The sequence below is a fragment of the Anolis sagrei genome, chromosome X (assembly GCF_037176765.1).
Source record: "Anolis sagrei isolate rAnoSag1 chromosome X, rAnoSag1.mat, whole genome shotgun sequence".
NCBI classification, from domain to species: Eukaryota; Metazoa; Chordata; class Lepidosauria; order Squamata; family Dactyloidae; genus Anolis; species Anolis sagrei.
The window spans coordinates 20,858,973-20,877,308 of NC_090034.1; the positions used below are offsets into that span (position 1 = coordinate 20,858,973).

The window sequence follows — 18,336 nt, forward strand, 5'->3', positions numbered from 1 at the left end:
TCCTTAGAGGGGGGAGAAAGGAGAAAGAGGGCTTGGAGGGCGAGAGACGCGCCTTTGCAGCCTCCAGAGGGGAGGGAAAAAAGTGGGGAGGTGTGGGCGAGTGGGCTGGCTCTGTGGCCCATCCTTCCCCCTTCTCTGTCGCCTTCCTCCTCCTCCTCCTCCTCCTCTTCTTCCTCCTGCTTTGCTGCTGCAAAGGCGAGGCGCTGCAAACAGGACTCGCCCTTCCCTTGGAAATCATTGCAAAGGATACAATAAGAGGGAGGGATTGGAGAGGCCCATCATCCACCATGGAAGGAGCATCCTTTGGGGCCGGGAGAGCAGGGGCTGCTGTGGACCCCATAGAGTTCATCCAGAGGCCCCAAACCATCCTTAGGATCATCTCTGGGGTAAGTATCATATCACCCTATCTTTATAATGCATTGCAAAGGTCACCTGCATGCAAAAATGGGACAGGTTGCAATGCAAAAAAGAGGGCTGCCAGTGCCAACCATCCTCAGGGGCAATGCAAGCAAGGCATCGGTTATTGCATTGTATTAATATAGTGCTTGCATTGATCTAAGGAAAGGGTTCTTTATCCTAGGAGGGAGCCTAGCAGAGGTGCCCATCCAACCCTATTGGAAACATCATCATCATCATCTTATTATTATTATTATTATTATTATTCTCATATATTGCATTTTTCATATAGTGATTGCAAAGATGCCCCATTCCAAACATCACCATCATATTGCATATCATTATTATGTTGCATTCTTCATACAGTGATTGCAAAGGTTCCCCTCCAAATGCCTATCCAACCCCATTGCAAACATCATCCCCATCATTTGTATATTATTATTGTCCCCTCATATTTTGCATTTTTATATATAGTCATTGCAAAAGTGCCCCACAAAAGGCCCATCCAACCCCATTGCAAACATCACCACCATCATTATATTGTATATTATTATCATTATTCTCATATATTGCATTTTTAATATAGTGATTGTGTGATCCAGGGAGAGGAATTGGAAAGGTTTTTTTATCTTTCTATTTGATTTTTAGCAAGTGTCCCCCTCCTCCCCCAAATGCTCACTCAACCCCATTGCAAGCCTTATATTATTATTATTATTATTATTATTATTATTATTATTATTATATATCACATTTTAATATAGTGATTATATTTGTCCAAGGAGAGGGAAAGGAAAGGTTTCTTTATCCTTCTAATTTGATTGTAGCAAAGGTCCCCCAAAATGCTCATCCAACTCCATTGCAAGCCTTATTATTATTATTATTATTATTATTATTATATTGCATTTTTCAATGTAGTGATTGTATTTGTTCAAGAAGAGGGAGATGAAAGGTTTCTTTTTTCCTTCTATTTTGAGTCTAGCAACGGGGCCCACAAAATGTCTTTTCAACCCTAATGAAAACCATATTATTATTATTATATTGCTTTTTTTAAAAATAGTAATTGCTCCAGGAAGATAAAAAGAAATAAGAATGGTTTCTTTATCTTTCTAATTTGATTGTAGCAAAGGTCCCCCAAAATGCTCATCCAACTCCATTGCAAGCCTTATTATTATTATTATGTCAGGATAATAATAATTTTAGTCACGATGCCTTCCCAAAATGCCCACCTAAACCCATTACAAGCCTTATTGTCATTATTCTTGTCGTCATCATCATCATCTTTATTATTATTATTATTATCTTCCGCCTCCCCTCCTTCTCTTCCTTCTCTTCTTTTTCTCCTTCCTGCCTGCCTGCCTGCCAGCCTTCCCTCCCTCCCTCCCTCCCTCCCATTCAACCCCATTGAAAACATTATTATTATTGTTGTTGTTGTTATTATTATTATTATTATTTGTTATTATTCTTTCTGTGATTCCAGTAATGGTGCTTTCCAAATGTCCATTCAACACCACCACTATCATCATCATCATCATCTACTGAATGCCTTTTAAATAGTAGTTCAATAAAATAAGCAGGAATAGGAAAGACTTCTAATGGGATTCTAGCAATGGTGTCCCCCAAATGCCCAACCAACTCCATTGCAAACCAGTATTATTATAATATTTATTTTTTTAAAAATAGTGATTGTATGGTTCAAGGAAATAAACAGAAATAGGAAATGGTTTCTCCTCCAATTGTCCCACTTTAATTCTGGGGTCCTTCCCAAAATGCCTATCCAATTCTACACATTATTATGATTGTTGTTGTCATTATTATTATTTAAAAGGCATTGCCACACCTGTCTGAAACAACAAAAACAAAGAATGAGAGATGGCCTCCCAAAATCCCCATTGGGTCCAGTTTTTGGCCGTACTTGGGATACCATTAAGACCTTATGGGCAGGGGATTCCTGTTTCCATTTGCACCCTTATTCATGGCAGAGATATATGTGTTTGTGACAAGAAAAAAACATTATTTCCTTATTCATTTTTTACACAGCAAGGAAAATGATGTATTTATGATTTCATAAAATGGCAGGAAAATTGTATATTCATTCATTTTAATTGCCACAAAGTGTATGTATTTATTATTTTTAAATGACGGGAAATTTGATATATTTATTTGTTTTTTGTAATTGGCAGAAAAATATGTTGTTTATTCAGTTTTGTACATGGAGACCCTGCTTGCAAAAACCTTCAGCACCAGGCAATATTGATTTGGAAAGGATGGAAGAAAGAAAGGAAGGGGGGGGGGGGTTGCCCATGTGTTTATATGTTTTTTTGTGTTTGCTTGTTTGTGTGTCACGACCAGGTGAGGTCATGCTGTTGTGTTGCAGGCCTCCCTCTGCCTCGGCTTGCTTTAATGGCCTGAAATGGAGACTGGATTGCACGTTGGCATAGAGATGATTGGCATTGTCTGAAAGGCCTGGCATGTTTGTGTATTTGTAGGTGGTTATGTGCAATAGCCAAGTGAACTCTCACCTTTGCATTGGACGCCTTGCTTTTTTGTGGGCCAGAATGGAGAACAGATGGCACCTTGGCATGTTGGTGTTAATGGCCAGGTGAGCTCTCACCTGTGCGTTGCAGGCCTTCCTCTGTCTTTGCTTTGTTATGACCCGAAATGCGGACCGGGTGGCACCTTGGCATAGAGATGGTTGGCATTGTCTGGAAGTCCTCGTGTTTATGTGGAATGGCCAGGTGAGCTCTCACCTGTGAATGGCAGACCTTCCTTTGTCTTTGCTTGCTTTTTTATAACCCAAAATGGAGATCAGATAGTTGGCATTGTCTGGAAGGCCTGGCATGTCTGTGTATTTGTGTACGTGTTTGTGTATAATGGCCAGGTGAGTTCTCACCTTTGTGTTGCAGGTCTTCCCCTGTCTTATTTGCATCTCTTTGGCCTGAAATACAAATGGGTTGGCACCTTGGACCCTTGGCATTGTGATCTGTTGATGTCATCAAATCAACTTGTCTGGAAGGCCCAGTGCATATTCATTTGTGTGTGTGTGTGTGCGCGTGCGCTAATAGCCAGCAAGCTCTCACATGTGCATTGCAGGCCTTCCTGTGTCTTTGCTTGCTTTTTTATGGCTCAGAATTGAGACGGGGTGGCACCTTGGCATAGAGATGGTTGGCATTGTCTTTAAGGCCTGATGTGTTTTTATGTGTTTGTGTTAATGGCCAGGTGAGCTCCCGTCTTTGCATTGGAGGCCTTCCTCTGTCTTGTTTGTTTATGGCCTGAAATGGGGGACAGGATAGTGCCTTGGGCCTTTGGCGTTGTGATGGTTAGCATTGTCAAAACAAAGGCCTAGTATCTATGGATTTGTGTGTTTGTGTTAATAGCCAGGTGAGCTTTCACCTGTGCCTTGCAAGCCTTCTTCACTCTGCTTGCTTTTTTATGGCCCAAAATGGAGACCGGATGCCACCTTGGCATGGGGATGGTTGGCATTGTCTGGAAGGCCGGGTGTTTTGGACTTGCAACTCCCATAATTCCTTTTCCACCTCAGCCGCTTAAGGAGCTGAGGAGAAGGAAGGGGGCTGAGGCTGTTAGAGATTTTGGGAGTTGAAGTCCAAAACACCTGGAGGGCCAAAGTTTGCCCAGGCCTGGTGTAAATAGATACACTCAGTGCAAAAATAGGAAGACCCAGTGCATGTGCATTTGCGTGTGCAAATGCCCATGCATTGCAAGCTTTCCTATGTCTTGCTTGCAGCATTACCAAGGCCTGGGATGGATTCCATGTGACATCTTGCAGTCTTGGCATTGTGTTGGTTGGTATTGTTGAAACAATGTGTGTGCGTGCACGTGTGTGTGTGTATTTGCGATGGCTGGGTGCATCTACACAGTAGAATTAATGCAGTTTGATTCCACTTCAACCACCATGGCTCAGTAGTATCAAACCCTGGAAGTTGCCACTTCAGGGAAGCACAAACACTCCTAGATCCCTGTGAGGGTCATTGCATGTGAGGGTCATTTGCAGTGAGTCATTGCATTCAAAGGGGTGTCACACTCAGAGGCGGCCCTAGGTAATTTTCAACGGTAAGCAAACAGTATTTTGGCACACCCCCCCCCCCAAACCAATCACTGATATATATTTTCTGTTCATCGTGGGAGTTCTGTGTGCCATATTTGATTCAATTCCATCATTGGTGGAGTTCAGAATGCTCTTTGATTGTAGGTGAACTATACATCCCAGTAACTACAACTTGCATATGTCAAGGTCTATTTCCCCCCAAGAGCGCCCCTGGGCAAAATCAACTATACTGCAAATGCTTACTTTGCGTAATGGGTTGAGCCACCCCTGGTCACACTGCATTAATTCCACAGTGTAGATGCACTTTTATTTGGCTTCTCAGCCTTGTTTGGCCTCTCCTTACTTTTGGCTTAATTTCACTTTCCTTTTTTCTCTGCAGCATTTTCTTGTGTTGGTGGAACTCCTTGAATTCCGACAACAGAGAAAGGCTGGATAGTTAATATTCAATAATAATAAATAGATGAATGATTATTATTAGTAGCCTTTCCAGCAGCAACTGGGTGGTTGCATCCCACCAAGCTGTGTGTGTCACCAGAGCATGCACAGAGTGCCTTTTTTTTTTTTTTTTTTTTGCTTTGGGTGCCTCTGTCTACACCAGGCCTGGGCAACCCGGCCCTCCAGGTGTTTTGGACTTCAACTCCCACAATTCCCAACAGCCTCAGGCCCTTTCCTTTTCCCCCTCAGCCACTTAAGCAGCTGAGGGGGGAAAGGAGGGGGCCTGAGGCTGTTAGGAATTGTGGGAGTTGAAGTCCAAAACACCTGGAGGGCCGAAGTTTGCCCAGGCCTGATCTACACCTTATCTGCGAGTTTTAGAATAAGAAATGGCCTTTCGAACCTGTTTTTGTTTCCTTTTTTTGTGCTTTGCACCATTGCTTTTGTGAAAAAGGAAGCTCCTGCCTAGACGGTTGAAAAAGTGACGAAACCCCCAAAGTGGTGGTGCAAACGGTTTGCATTTTGTTTCACCAAAACCGGAACGGAGTGTTTTATTTTTAACTGACCTCTATAGAAGTATGGCACCTTGTTCCGCTTCTGACTGTACTTCCTTCCCGTGACTGTCATGCAAAAGGTGCATCCGTGCTGTAGAACGGATGCAGATTGATACCGCTTTAACAGTCCTGGCTCACTGTGATGGAATCCTGGGATTTGCAGTTTGGCAGAGGAGGCTCAAGGCTTTGTAAAACTACCACTCCCATTATTCCTTATAGCATTGAGCCATGGCCATTAAAGTGGGCTCAAAGCATATTCGTTCTACCCATAGGAAGAATGGGAGTTGTATGTGTTGTCAAAGGCTTTCATGTCCGTAATCACTGGGTTGCTGTGAGTTTTTTGGCCAGTATGGCCATGTTCCAGCAGCATTCTCTCCCGGCGTTTTGCCTGCACCTGTGGCTGTCATCTTCAGAGGTTCTGTTGGCAGTGAAGCAAGTGGAGTGTATAACCTGAGTAATGTCCAGGGTGGAAGAAAGAGCCCTTGTCTGTTTAAAGCAAGTATGAATGTTGCAATTAGCAAGCTTGAATAGCATTTGAGTAGCCATGAAGTTTGCAAAGTCAATCAGTGAGGGTTTCTATATAGAGGTAGCTTGGCTGTTGCTGCCTGGAGGCATCCTATGTTTGGGAGGTGTTAACTGGTCCTTGATTTCTTGCTGTATGGAGTTCCTCTGTTTCTGAGTGGTGTTCCTTATGTAGTGTCTTGATTCTGGTGTTTTTCTAAATACTGGTAACCATATTTTGTTCATTTTTATGGTTATCATTATTAAATTACGAAAATGAACAAAATCTGGTAAAGTTGGGTAAATACTCAAAAACAGGGGAATTGCAGACAGCGAACAATCAAATTGCTAGTTAACTGAGAATGCCTCAAGGCAACAAAGACCTGGCTACCGCTATGCAGACACCTACATTATTGACTTTGCATGGTTACTCATTCTATTCAAGCTTACTAATTGCAACTTTCACACTTGCTTCAACCAGACAAGGGTTCTTTCTCCCATCTTGGACATTATTCCACAGGTATATATACACTCCACTTGCCTCACTATTAACAGAACCTCTGAAGACACCAGCCACAGATGCAGGCAAAATGTCAGGAGAGAATGCTGCTGGAACAAAGCCATACAGCATGAAAAACTCAAAACAACCCAATGGGAGTTGTAGTTTGGTGAGGCGCCAGCCCTTCTTGCATCCTGGATTTGGAATTTGGAAGGCGATGAAATGGAGTAGACCTCTCCAAAACTGACCCAATGGCTGCCACCTCTCTTCCACGTGTCTCCTTTTTGGCAAACATTCCCCTGAAATCGCTGCCGGTGTTTCTACGGATGGCAGAATGGGGCGGGAAGAAGCCTCTCCTCATCATTCATGGATGAGATCAAAGCCCAAAGGAAAGCTCCAAGGAGAGAGTGCAAAAGAAAGCAATGATGCCTTCATTTCAGTGCCATCCTCCTCATGTGCTCAGTCACTCCATTTGTACGTCGGCTGTTCCTCGTTATTCTTGAGTTTGAACATCTTTTTATGGGAAGAGCCATGGTGGGGGGTACCTTGATCTGGTCAACCAAAAGGCACAAAATATATCACGCTTTGGAAAACAAGTGTGATAAAAATGTGGGTGGATGGGTGGAAGGCTAGGTAGATAAAAGGAAGGAATAAATAAATGGATGGTGGGTGGACAGATGGATGGATGCCTGGTTGGTCATATGAATAAGTGGATGGGCGGATATGTAGGTAGGCAGATGGATGAATAGGTTGGATTGATGGATGAAAAATGGGCAGATAGTTGCATATATACATACATGGATGGATAGATAGGGAATTGGATAGGTGCACAAATGAATGGACGGACAGACAGACGCATATATACACACATGCATGGATAGGTGGGTGGATGGATAAGGGTTTGGATCAGTGGATAGATGGATGGATACATAGGTGTGTGTGTATACAAACACAACACACACACATATATACATGGATGGGTACGTGGGTGGGTGGAAGTAGGCAGATGAATAGATAGATGCATATATAAATACAGGAATGGATGGATAGGTGGGTGGGTGGATGAATGGGAGAATGGACGGATAGGTGGACAGATATATAGATAGATGCATATATAAATACAAGGACAGATAGACAGATGGATGGGTGGAAAGATGGATGGATAGGTGGGTGGATAAATAGATAGATGGAAAGAATGGATAGATGTATAAATACATGGCTGGATAGATGGGTGGATGGATGGAAGAATGGATAGGTGGACAGATATATAGATAGATATATAAATACAAAGACAGATAGGCAAATGGATGGATGGAAAGATGAATAGAAGGAAAAATGGATGGAGAGGTGGGTGGGTGGGTGGGTGGATGGATGGATAGACAGACAGACAGACAGACAGACAGCTAGCTAGCTAGCTAGCTAGCTACATGGATAGGATAAATAGAGGGAGAGGTGGGTGGATGGTTAGGTGGACAGATGTATAGATAGATGCATATATAAATTCATGGATGGATAGGCAGATGGATGGATGGATGGATAAACAAATAGCTGGATGGATAGGTGGACAGATGGTTGGATGAATAGATACATTGATAGATTAATACATTGAAGGAAGGAAGGAAGGATGGATGGATGGATAGATAAGACGGATGGATAGGTGGACATATTGACAGACGGACAGAAGCATATATACATCCATGGATGGATGTTTCACTGCCTTCCCCTCCCTTCTCCCTCCTGCAGGTCTTTGCCATTGTGGTATTTGGCTCCATCATCAACGAAGGCTATGTCAACACTGACAAATCCCCATTGCTGCGCTGCGCATTCAATGCCAACGAGAGCGCCTGTAACTACGCCATCACCATCGGCCTCATTGCCTTCCTGGCCTGCAGCCTTTTCCTGGTGGTGGACCTCTACTTCCAGCAGATCAGCAGCGTCAAGGACCGCAAGCGCGTGGTACTGGTCGACCTGGGTTTCTCAGGTGGGTCCCGGCAGGAAGCACCAAGATGGGAGAGGACTCCTTTGTCTTCGATAGTTTTGTAGCAAAGCAAATGTATAGATTATAAAGTCAAAGGCCTGCGTGAAGGAGGAAGTCTTTTGAGAAGGAAAGTCAACGCTGTATCCTACTCCTTTAAGAAATTAGTACTGCAGAGGAATCCTCTTGCTGGATGAGATGTGACTGACCACTCTTTGCACTTTTCCCTTCTTCCTTTGCAGGCTTCTGGGCCTTCTTGTGGTTTGTGTCCTTCTGCTTTCTGGCCAACCAATGGCAGCGGACGGCACCCAGCAAAGCAGCCTCCCACGCCGGAGATGCGGCGCGAGCGGCCATTGCCTTCTCCTTCTTCTCCATCATCTCCTGGGTATGTGTTTCAGTCACCAAGGTCCTTCCAGTTGCAGAAGTACCCCCTGCACGCATCCCAAATCCATGACCAGTGGTGCATCTGCACTGTAGAATTGATTCAGTTTGGTACCACTTGAACTTTGCTCGGTGCTAAATACCACGTAAAGCTACACCTACAGCATCAAGCCTTGGCAGTTCAAGTGATGTCTAAAATGCGTTATGCACCCCCTGGTCAAGCAAAAAGCAAAAAAGAGATAACAGTTGCTTCCCAAATGAATTGTAGTAGGCTTTCCACCTTTGCAGGATTAATTAATAAATGAATTAAGTTGCAATTTTTTACAACCTGGGGGAATTCTCGTCTAGGAAAATCCAGGTCTTATTGCATCTCAGTCGAGATAAAAGTGAGATATAAATAAATAGAAGTAAAAGTAAAAGAATCAGATGGTGTGAAAGTAAAAATATAAGTAAAAATAGTAGTAGTAGAAGCAGCAGCAGAAAGGTGAAAAGGAGAAGCAGAAGATGAGGAAATGGAAGTAAAAGTATAAGTAAAAGAAGAAAAAATAGAAGGGATAAAAGGAGAAACAGAAGATGAAGTAGGAGAAGGTGTAAAAGTAGAAGCAGAAGAAGTAAAAATAGAACTAAAAGTAATAGTAGACATAGTAGTGAAAGGATAAAAAGGAGAAGCAGAAAGAGATGAAGCAGAAATAAAGATAGAAGTACCAGTGGTAGAAGTAGCAGCGGAAGGGGTAAAAGGAGAAGCAGACAAAGATGAAGTAAAAACAGGAGTAAAAGTAGCAGTAGTAAAAGCAGCAGCGGAAGAGGAAAAAGGAGAAGCACAAGATGAAGCAGTCCTCCAGCACATCTCCATGGTCACCTTCTACCACATGACCATAGGATTGTCTTGGAGAACCTAGGGAGCTTGCTAGAAGTGTTTCCTCTAGGACAGGCATGGGCCAACTCCGGCCCTCCGGGTGTTTTGGACTTCCAACTCCCACAATTCTTAACAGCCTGTTAGGAATTCTGGGAGCTGAAGTCCAAAACACCTAGAGGGCAAGAGCTGGCTCATGCCTGACCTAGGTCTACCATCACAACTGTATGGTCAATTTGGAGGACTTCATTTTCCCAGAGAAGTGCTCAGCACCCTCCCCAAGTGCGAATTGACCCGTTTATGCCTACCCTCCAAACAGATCCTCTTTCTCTCCTTGTGCAGGTGGCCCTGGCTTTGAAGGCGCTACAGCGGTTCCGCCTGGGGACGGACATGTCGCTCTTCGCTACAGACCAGTTCCCGCCGGATCCCAATGCAGGATACCCCGGGTACCCCACCGGCTCGGGCGTGGAAAGCACGGACACCTACCAGAGCCCCCCATTCTCCGAGACCTTGGACACGAGCCCCAAGGGCTACCAGGTGCCAGCCTATTGAGGAGCATGGTGGGGTCTGCTATTATTGGGGGGGGGGGGGTATCGTCCCATGTGGTTGTATAGCAAACGGGACCTGGCCCAGTGGAAACGGGCCCGGCTTCCCTTTCTATGGTGCAAAGTATAGTCAACTGGTTGGTCGCGAAATGTATTCCAAGAGTCCTCTTCTTAGTTTTCTAAATGTATGGCGAGTTTTAAATGTGTGCCGGGTTCAACTTTTAACTCTTAGCTCATCTGGTGATACAGTGGATTCTGTACCGTGGTGGTATTGGTTCTTGTCTTTTACCTGTCCGAGGATCTTCTTTCTTTTTTAAAAGAGATATATAGACATACATATATATATAAATAAATAAATATATATACAAAACACAAACTCAACAGTGTTCCCTCTAAGCAGGACATTTAAGGACGGTTGCTGCTGCTCACGGCTGGAAAACGCACAGGAAACGAGCTATCGCTCAGTCAGTTTTTCCAAAACTTTCCCCCCAATTTTCCACTTTTCTCCCCCAAATAAGTAGATGCTTTAACTCGTCTTCCGGGGCTAAACTCCCCCAAAATATCGTTCTCTTAGTTTTCATTTGAGGGACATCCTCCTTCCTTCATTCTTTCCTTTTTAAACCATAGGAAACGTCACTTGGGTTCCTCTTGTTTTTCCCCAAAAAATGTGCCAAAATCTTAAGCCAAATATTAAATTATGTTACTTTTTGTACAGTTATGAAATTCCTGAAATGAATAAATCTAGGCTGCAAACTTTAGCTTCACATATAGGTTTTTAGATAGGATTCTGGGCTTTAATACATTTTCCCTTTGTTTGTTTAAATCACATTTTTGCACTTAAGGGGGAAAACATTTCAGATTTGGAACAGCCATCACAAGAGCAAGAAATGAAGCATTACGGTAGGTCCAGAAGGACCTAAAACAGGCCAAGTGGAGCATCCCAACTTTCCGACTCATACATTTCTCCATCTCCCAAATTAGAAAGAGGAATTTGAAGCCATTTTGGAGGAAACGGATAAATAGAAGAGGGACTAGAATAGGAAACCCTGTGTCCCTCAATGGGAACGGACTTCTCAAAATGGTATCCAATACATTGAGAAGTAAGGCTGTGTTATGCACCTGGCATTTTGCTAAATACATGTATTCAATCAATGGCAAATTGATAAACACTCTGTGTAGACTTCTTAACTTCAACAAGGGTCATATTGAAATCTGCAAGTTGAGTCTGTACAGCAAGTGGATTGACCAATCAGCCATTGATTGAGTAGCCTTGAACCCATTTCCATCCCTATTGAATCAATGGGTTTGACTTACCATATATTCTCATATATAAGTCGAGGGTAAGTTTTGGGTCAACATTATACATTTCAATATGACCTATATATTGGTCTAGACCAGCCATGGGCAAACTTCAGCCTTCCAGGTGTTTTGGACTTCAACTCCCACAATTCCTAACAGCTGGTAGGCTGTTAGGAATTGTGGGAGTTGAAGTCCAAAACACTTGGAAGGCCGAAGTTTGTCCATGGCTGGTTTAGACTTGTACAGAAAGTGCTGGATTTACCAATCAGCCATTGATCGAGTGGCCTGAACCCATCTCCATCTTATCCATCTCCATATGAGTAGACCTATTGAATCAATGGGATCGGCTTCCTGAAACACACTGATGTGTAAGTTGACCCCATGTTTAAGTCGAGGGCAAGTTTTGGGGCCAAAATTATGGATTCCTCCCAAAGTTGCTGCAAACCTCAACCTTTGTGTACAGAGATGCTTCGTAAGTCTTGCATATGAGTCATATTACTAGAATAATGGTAACTCCATTAAATGATGATGGGTATCAGAATACCAAATTGGACTGTATTCACATTTCAGCATCTGTCCCCCATTCACAATTTCGTAACGGGACACAACCGGGTTCGGTCTTGTATCCAAAAACCCTAAATATGTGGGGTCTGAACCTGAAATGGTTTCCGAAACAAACAGGGTCTGAAAGCAGTCGAACTGTAGCAATATTTCCCTTAGAGAGAACACTGCCAACCTAGCGGACGACCGTGTGTTTTCCAGTATTTTTAGGCAACAGACGGAAGCCGTCATACACCTTTAATGTCTTTTCTTTCGATCGAGATTGTACAAAATATAAATGTCTGTTCGGTACAAGTGTATTTTTTCTAACTGTATAAAAAAAGATGAATCCATTCCAGAGTATCCGTGTATTTGCCTGTAAAAAGGAGGAGGAAAAAAAAAAGGAGAGAGTCCATGTTCTTCTGTCTGAGTGGAAAGCAGTGTTGTTGTGTTGTATATTACCATTTTGAATGTATGCACCTTATGCCTACAGATGTATTTTCTTCTCCATCCTTGACCCCAACTCGTTTCTTTTTCTCCTTGAGCCTGAAAGGACTCCAAAGGCATTGGCTTATTGGCGCTTTGTAGGAAGGGTTTCTCATCCGACAAGTAAGGCCTGGTCAAGTGACTTCCCCAAAGAACTTTTTTTTTTGGCCAAAAGGAGGGCCCACTGCTCACCCAGGTGCAGCAAGGGAATCCTCAAATGGCTTGGACAGCACAAAGAATTGTGAAGGTTACCCATGGACTGATCCAGTGGCTTAGATTATACCCTTCTACTGGTGTGTTCAAGGTGCCTAAAGCAGCGGCCAGCATCCTATCTGTGACATACAATATACTATATTTACTTGAATCTAACACTCACCTTTTTGGCTAAATTACCTTGCCAGAATTAGGGTGCACATTAGATTGGAGTCATACAGTCATCTCAGGGCTGAGCCAAAGCAATAGAGGAAGCTGCTTAAGAATCACCTACAGCTTCTATTTGAGGGATGTCACCCATAGTTTAAATGTCATAGCTCAACGCTATGTAATTCTAGGATTTATAGTTTGGTGAGGCATCTGCACTCTTTAACAGAGAAAACTCAAGGCCTTGCAAAAGTACAGCCCCCCTGACTCCACAGCATTGAACCAAGGCAGTTAAAGTGCATTCATTCTACAGCATAGATACACCCCAAGGTTTCTTTTTCCATGCTTTGGTGTTCCAATGATTTTTACAGAAGGAATTCTGAGCAGGCAGCAACTGTAACGGGCATATTACAAAGAGTGCACCTTTTGCTGCTGCGCATTATATTCATCAGCAAATACTTTTTTTGGTTTCAGGGATTTGAAAATGGAGGTGCGCATTAGATTCAATGCCTCATGAGACTTGAGTAAATGTAGCCCCATTTTCACAGGGGACTTAGCAGCATGGAAATGTGAATCCTACTCAAATGAGCTGCTTCTAGAGGAAGTGTATTATGGGAAGCATATAATGGCATCTCTCTAGTATTTCCAGGCCATCCAGTGCAACTGTAAGGTTAGTTTGCAGAAATATTCCATTGAATTGTGCTGGAGAACCTAAAAATGCCAAGAGAAAATGTGCCTCTGTATTTCCAGGTCCTCCTGTACCAACTATTTGCTTCTCCACCTGAAGCCATAAACCCCATCCTCCCTTTGCTCCCAGTCCCTCTCCATTGAGAATTTCCAACCAGAGACTAGTTTGGAGAAAACCTAGGGTTTGAATCCCTGCTCAGCCACGGAAACATTTGGGTGGCCTTCTTTTGAGTGAATAACCCCCCTCCCTCTCTCTCTTCACCTCAGAGGAACTTCCAAGTAAAACCCTGCCAAGGAAGGCCTCATATGGCCTTCACTAATCCAGTTAACCCCAGCCTTTAGGGCTGTCTACCAAAAGTCCTAATGTTTGCCAAGCCAACTTTCTTTTTATGCCACAGGAGCAAAAACAGGTTACTAACCCAGGCCTCCCTTCACACCACCTTCATTCTAGTACGGAGCTTCTTCACAACAAGGGCCAAACCCTTTTGCCTTTACCTGTGAGATATACCTATATATATATCTATATAGATATGTCTATATATTATACCTATATATATATATAAGTATAACAGCCTTCGCTGTTGCTTGTAAGTCATATGATAGAAATACAAGAAAGAGAGCAAAAGAAGGATTCCCTCCCAGCGGCCTGCAGTTTGCTGCGATGTACACATTTCCACCTCCTTCGCATAGCGTCCAATAAAACATACCAAACGTGCAGATACCTCTCTTCCAAAGCACGAAACTGCTGCTACCGAAAACAACAACAACATACAGTTGCAGTTGTTATTCCTCCAATGTATACTGTGGTCGAAAAGTGATCTGTGTAAAAGAAGTTTCTTCTTCTTCTTTCTTTTTTTAAAGATGTTTACAGTTGTTTTTTGTATGTACATAATAATAATGACTATTCTAGAAAGATAAAAGACCATTTGGAAAGACAAAAACCACCAATCTGTGATTGTGTACTTTTAATTGTCTGTAAACTGACTGCAACTTATTTTCCAATAAAAATTTTAAGATTTAACGGTGTCTCCAGTAACATCCTATGACGGAAACCAAGGGGAGGAAGAAGGAGGCCGTGGATAAAGCAGACCTTGAATGCAGTCTGTGGCCATCTAGAACAACTGAGAATCTCTGTAACAACTGAGAACTTTTCTGAACAATGGAAGCGTCACTGACCCTGGTTTATTTAAGTCAACATTGGCTAAAGGCGGGGGAAACATACGGCCAGAGATCCAGACAAGGCAACAAAATGGATCATGGGCTGCAAAGGATGATTTGTGAGACTTGAGTTAGGTGTGTGCCCTGTTTTATGAGAGTTGTGTCTGTTAAAACCCCAAGTAGGAAGGTGGCATCTACAGCAGCTGCTTCGTTTGTTGCTATACTTGCCCCATCAAAACCTGTGGGAATCCAAGCAGGAATCAATGGAGGGAGAAGCGTTCTGAGGAGCACGGTGTCCAGTGCCAAGGCCTGAGACCCAAAGAGAGGTCATCCAGCTTGCAGGCCTTATGCTATCCCTAACCCTCTCTTTTGTGGCATCTAGATCTCTACTCTTCCTTTGCCTCAAACCTCCAAACACTGAAAAAAACCCAACAAATTCTGGGTACATGTAAGCCTGGTTGGTCTTTGGATGGGGAAAGCCATAGCATTGAGAGAATCTACCTGAAAGCTATCAGTTGCAGCTGATATTACTGGTCTATATGGGCATCCAATGTGGCTCCCTATATTCTTTTGATTTTAACTTTGGGGTTTTTCACTCCTTAAGCCAAGCAACTGATTTGTTTACTGGAAGGAAACACAAAACGTCAGCCAAGGCCGTTCTGCAGAAGGACTAAAGAGATCCTCCTATCTTGTTGCCCTTTATTAACATCCACCAGACATGGAGTTTGGAGGCATGAGACGGCAGCATTGGATGATAGTCAATGTGGAGCTGCCTTTAATGAGCTGGCTAGTCAGAGGTGGAGTGCTGTTACTTCCTCCCAAACTGCAGAACACAACCTGAATTGAACCTCTAGGCTAGAAATGAATGTTTACAGGGAGAAGGAAAAACATACAATGTGGTCTGTTCCTACATGGAGGACAGAAAGGGAAGGAAATAAGGAGGATTCTCTTACCCAAAACAATATAAAGGCTTAACAGCAGCTTCAAATTTGCCATAAAGAAAGGAGTGAAGAGGGACAGGGCTCGTTGCGCCTATCATCACTCCCAGGCTTCTTCTGCCTGCACTTTTCGCCATTCCCAATGGTTCCCCTTTATGACTAACCATCCTAACCTTTTTCAGGAAAAACGTCCCTACCCTGCTCCATGCCTACATTCAGAAAACAGCAAATCCCCCACCTCTGGTGGGGAGTCAAGGCACAAAGCCTGTGACCCTGTGATGCCAGCCTATTCAGAAAAAGCAGAAGAGCTGCCCTGGCTCCACTGGCTCCCCAATATGCCAGCGCCTTTTCCTTCCCCTCCAACTCACACAGACATCCACAGCGCCATCTGCTCTCCTGAGAGCTCACCCCCCAAGAAGCATGTGTTGCTTGTTTGCTTTTTTAAAAGATGGAAACGGCCCTTTTTTATTGGTTCACCTGGCACAGCTAGCTGATGATCCGGCTGATGGCCTGCAGGGATGGGAACTCCTCCTCCTCCTGCTCCAAGTGCAAGGCCTTGTGGGAGGCCATGTCCTGCGGGGTCAGCACCTGCTGGCAGGTGGGGCAGACACAACAGTCCAGGCCCAGGCCTGGCTCTGGCTGCCAGGCCGCCTTGCGGGGGTTCTTCCGTGGCTTCCCAGCCTTGGCCCGGGCCTCGTTGTGGGTGGCCAGCAGTTCCTGCTGCTTGGCCGTGTCCGGCAGCAGCACCAGCAGCTCACTGAAGATCTTTCGGAAGTTCTCACCAAGCAATTCCTGGCAGCTCCGGTAATACTGCTCTGCAGAAATCTGGCCCTGGAGCAGAGAAGGAGAATTGAACATTTTAGAAAACGGAAGAGTTAGAAGGCGGCACAGAAACCTACACATGCAAAAATTAGTATTTTTAGATTCCTTGCATAATAGTCGCAAAACCGTTTGGAGCAGGTTTTCCTTTCCTTTCTTCCCCAAAGGCAAGACCATCTAAAAATTGTAAATAGAATGGAGGTTTCTGGAATTCCGTTCTTCCCTCCTTCCTCTTGAGATAGTTTTAAAAACCTGGAATGGAGATCTCTGTAACCTGGATCTTTCCTCCTTCCTTTAAGAGCTCCATTCCATTTTGTAAACTGCCTTGCCTTTGGAGAAAGAAGGGACTTCATTCCATCTTTCTCCGAGGCAAGGCCGTTTAAAAAAACAAGCAAACAGAAATAGACCTGTTTGTTTGAGGCTGGATCATTCCTCCTTTTTCTGTCTCACAGGTAAGACCTTTTAAAAAAAAAATAAATACAGAAGTCAGAAGATTCAAAGGTAGAATTTTTTCACCGCGTAATAGTCACACCCACTTTTTTGATTTAAAAAAAGGGATTAAAATGTTACTATTATATAATGAAATGCCGTAACTGGATTGGAAGAAAAGTGCTACAAGATGATGCACTCGACACTAGGGAGACTTTCTAAAGAGTGCAAAGGTAGCTCTAGAAAATGCTGGAAATGTGAGAGAAAAGTTGGGACATTTTACCCTATGTGGGGTTCTTGCAAAAGGACCCAGAAATACTAGACTCAAATAATAACAACAACAACAACAACAACAACAACAACAACAACAACAACAACAACAAAAACAAATTATTTGTTACCTGCCTCTCCTAACAGCTCGAGGCAGGGTACAACAAAGTGTAAACATAATCAACATAAAATACATAAACTACAATGCAAATATTAAAACGTACCGTTATAAATATATTAGATATGCTGGAAAAAACTGTTAAGGTTCAATCATAATGAAATCAGAATGAAACCTGAATAATAAATTAGAAAGAAGAGCCCCTGATGACACAATGGGTTGAACCCTTGTGCTGGCAGGACCGCTGACCAATAGGTCAACAGTTTAAATCCAGAGAGAGTGGGTTGAGCTCCCTCTGTTAACTCCAGCTCCCCATGCGGGGACATGAGAGAAGCCTCCCACAAAGAGGGCAAAACATCAAAACATCCAGGCATCACCTGGGCAACGTCCTTGAAGATGGCCAATTCTCTTACAACAGAAGTGACTTGAAGTTTCTCAAGTCGCTCCTGACATAAAAAAAAACAAACAAACTAGAAAGAAAACACGGAGGATTACTACTATATGTAATAATTGCAGTCTCCAATTTTTGGGACAAAACAGAACAAAAGAATTATACTCTGTGAACTTAAGAAGACCACATTTTTATTTATTTATTTATTTCGGTTGCTTCTACCCCGCCCTTCTCACCCGGGGGGGGGGGGGGGGGGGAGACTCAGGGCGGCTTACAAAGGCAAGGCACAATTCGATGCCCGCATCACATAACAGCAAAAAACAATAACATCAGTTACCAAAAACAGCAATTCTAGCCATAACAACAATTAACAGAAAACAATAATTATTATAGGCAAAAACAACCATAAAACCAGTAAAAGCAATAAAACCAATACAAACCTCATAGACAGTCAGCGTTTCACAATCTCATAGTTAAATTCCAATTCCACAATTGTCAGTCCTTACAGTCCTATCCATCTGGTTTCCATATCTAATTATCAGATTGCCCAAAGGCCTGGTCCCACAACCATGTCTTTACCTTCCTCCTGAAGGCAAGGAGGGATGTTGATGCCCTGATATCCCCCGGGAGTGAGTTCCACAG

General features: G+C 43.3%; 2 protein-coding genes across 2 annotated transcripts in view; one reads left to right on the forward strand and one right to left on the reverse strand.

Moving 5' to 3' along the window:
* On the forward strand, window positions 1–14,592 carry SYNGR3 (synaptogyrin 3). The gene is made up of 4 exons (XM_067473686.1): window positions 1–386; window positions 8,189–8,426; window positions 8,663–8,805; window positions 9,997–14,592. Exons 1-4 carry the CDS (start codon window positions 288–290, stop codon window positions 10,204–10,206), a joined length of 690 nt encoding a protein of 229 aa, XP_067329787.1. The 5' UTR covers window positions 1–287; the 3' UTR covers window positions 10,207–14,592.
* ZNF598 (zinc finger protein 598, E3 ubiquitin ligase) overlaps window positions 14,522–18,336 on the reverse strand; it is a 22,654-nt gene continuing 18,839 nt past the window's right edge. Inside the window, exon 12 of the mRNA XM_060786510.2 lies at window positions 14,522–16,498. Coding sequence (XP_060642493.2) covers window positions 16,154–16,498 — 345 coding nt within the window. The 3' untranslated portion in view covers window positions 14,522–16,153. The remainder of the gene's footprint in view (window positions 16,499–18,336) is intronic.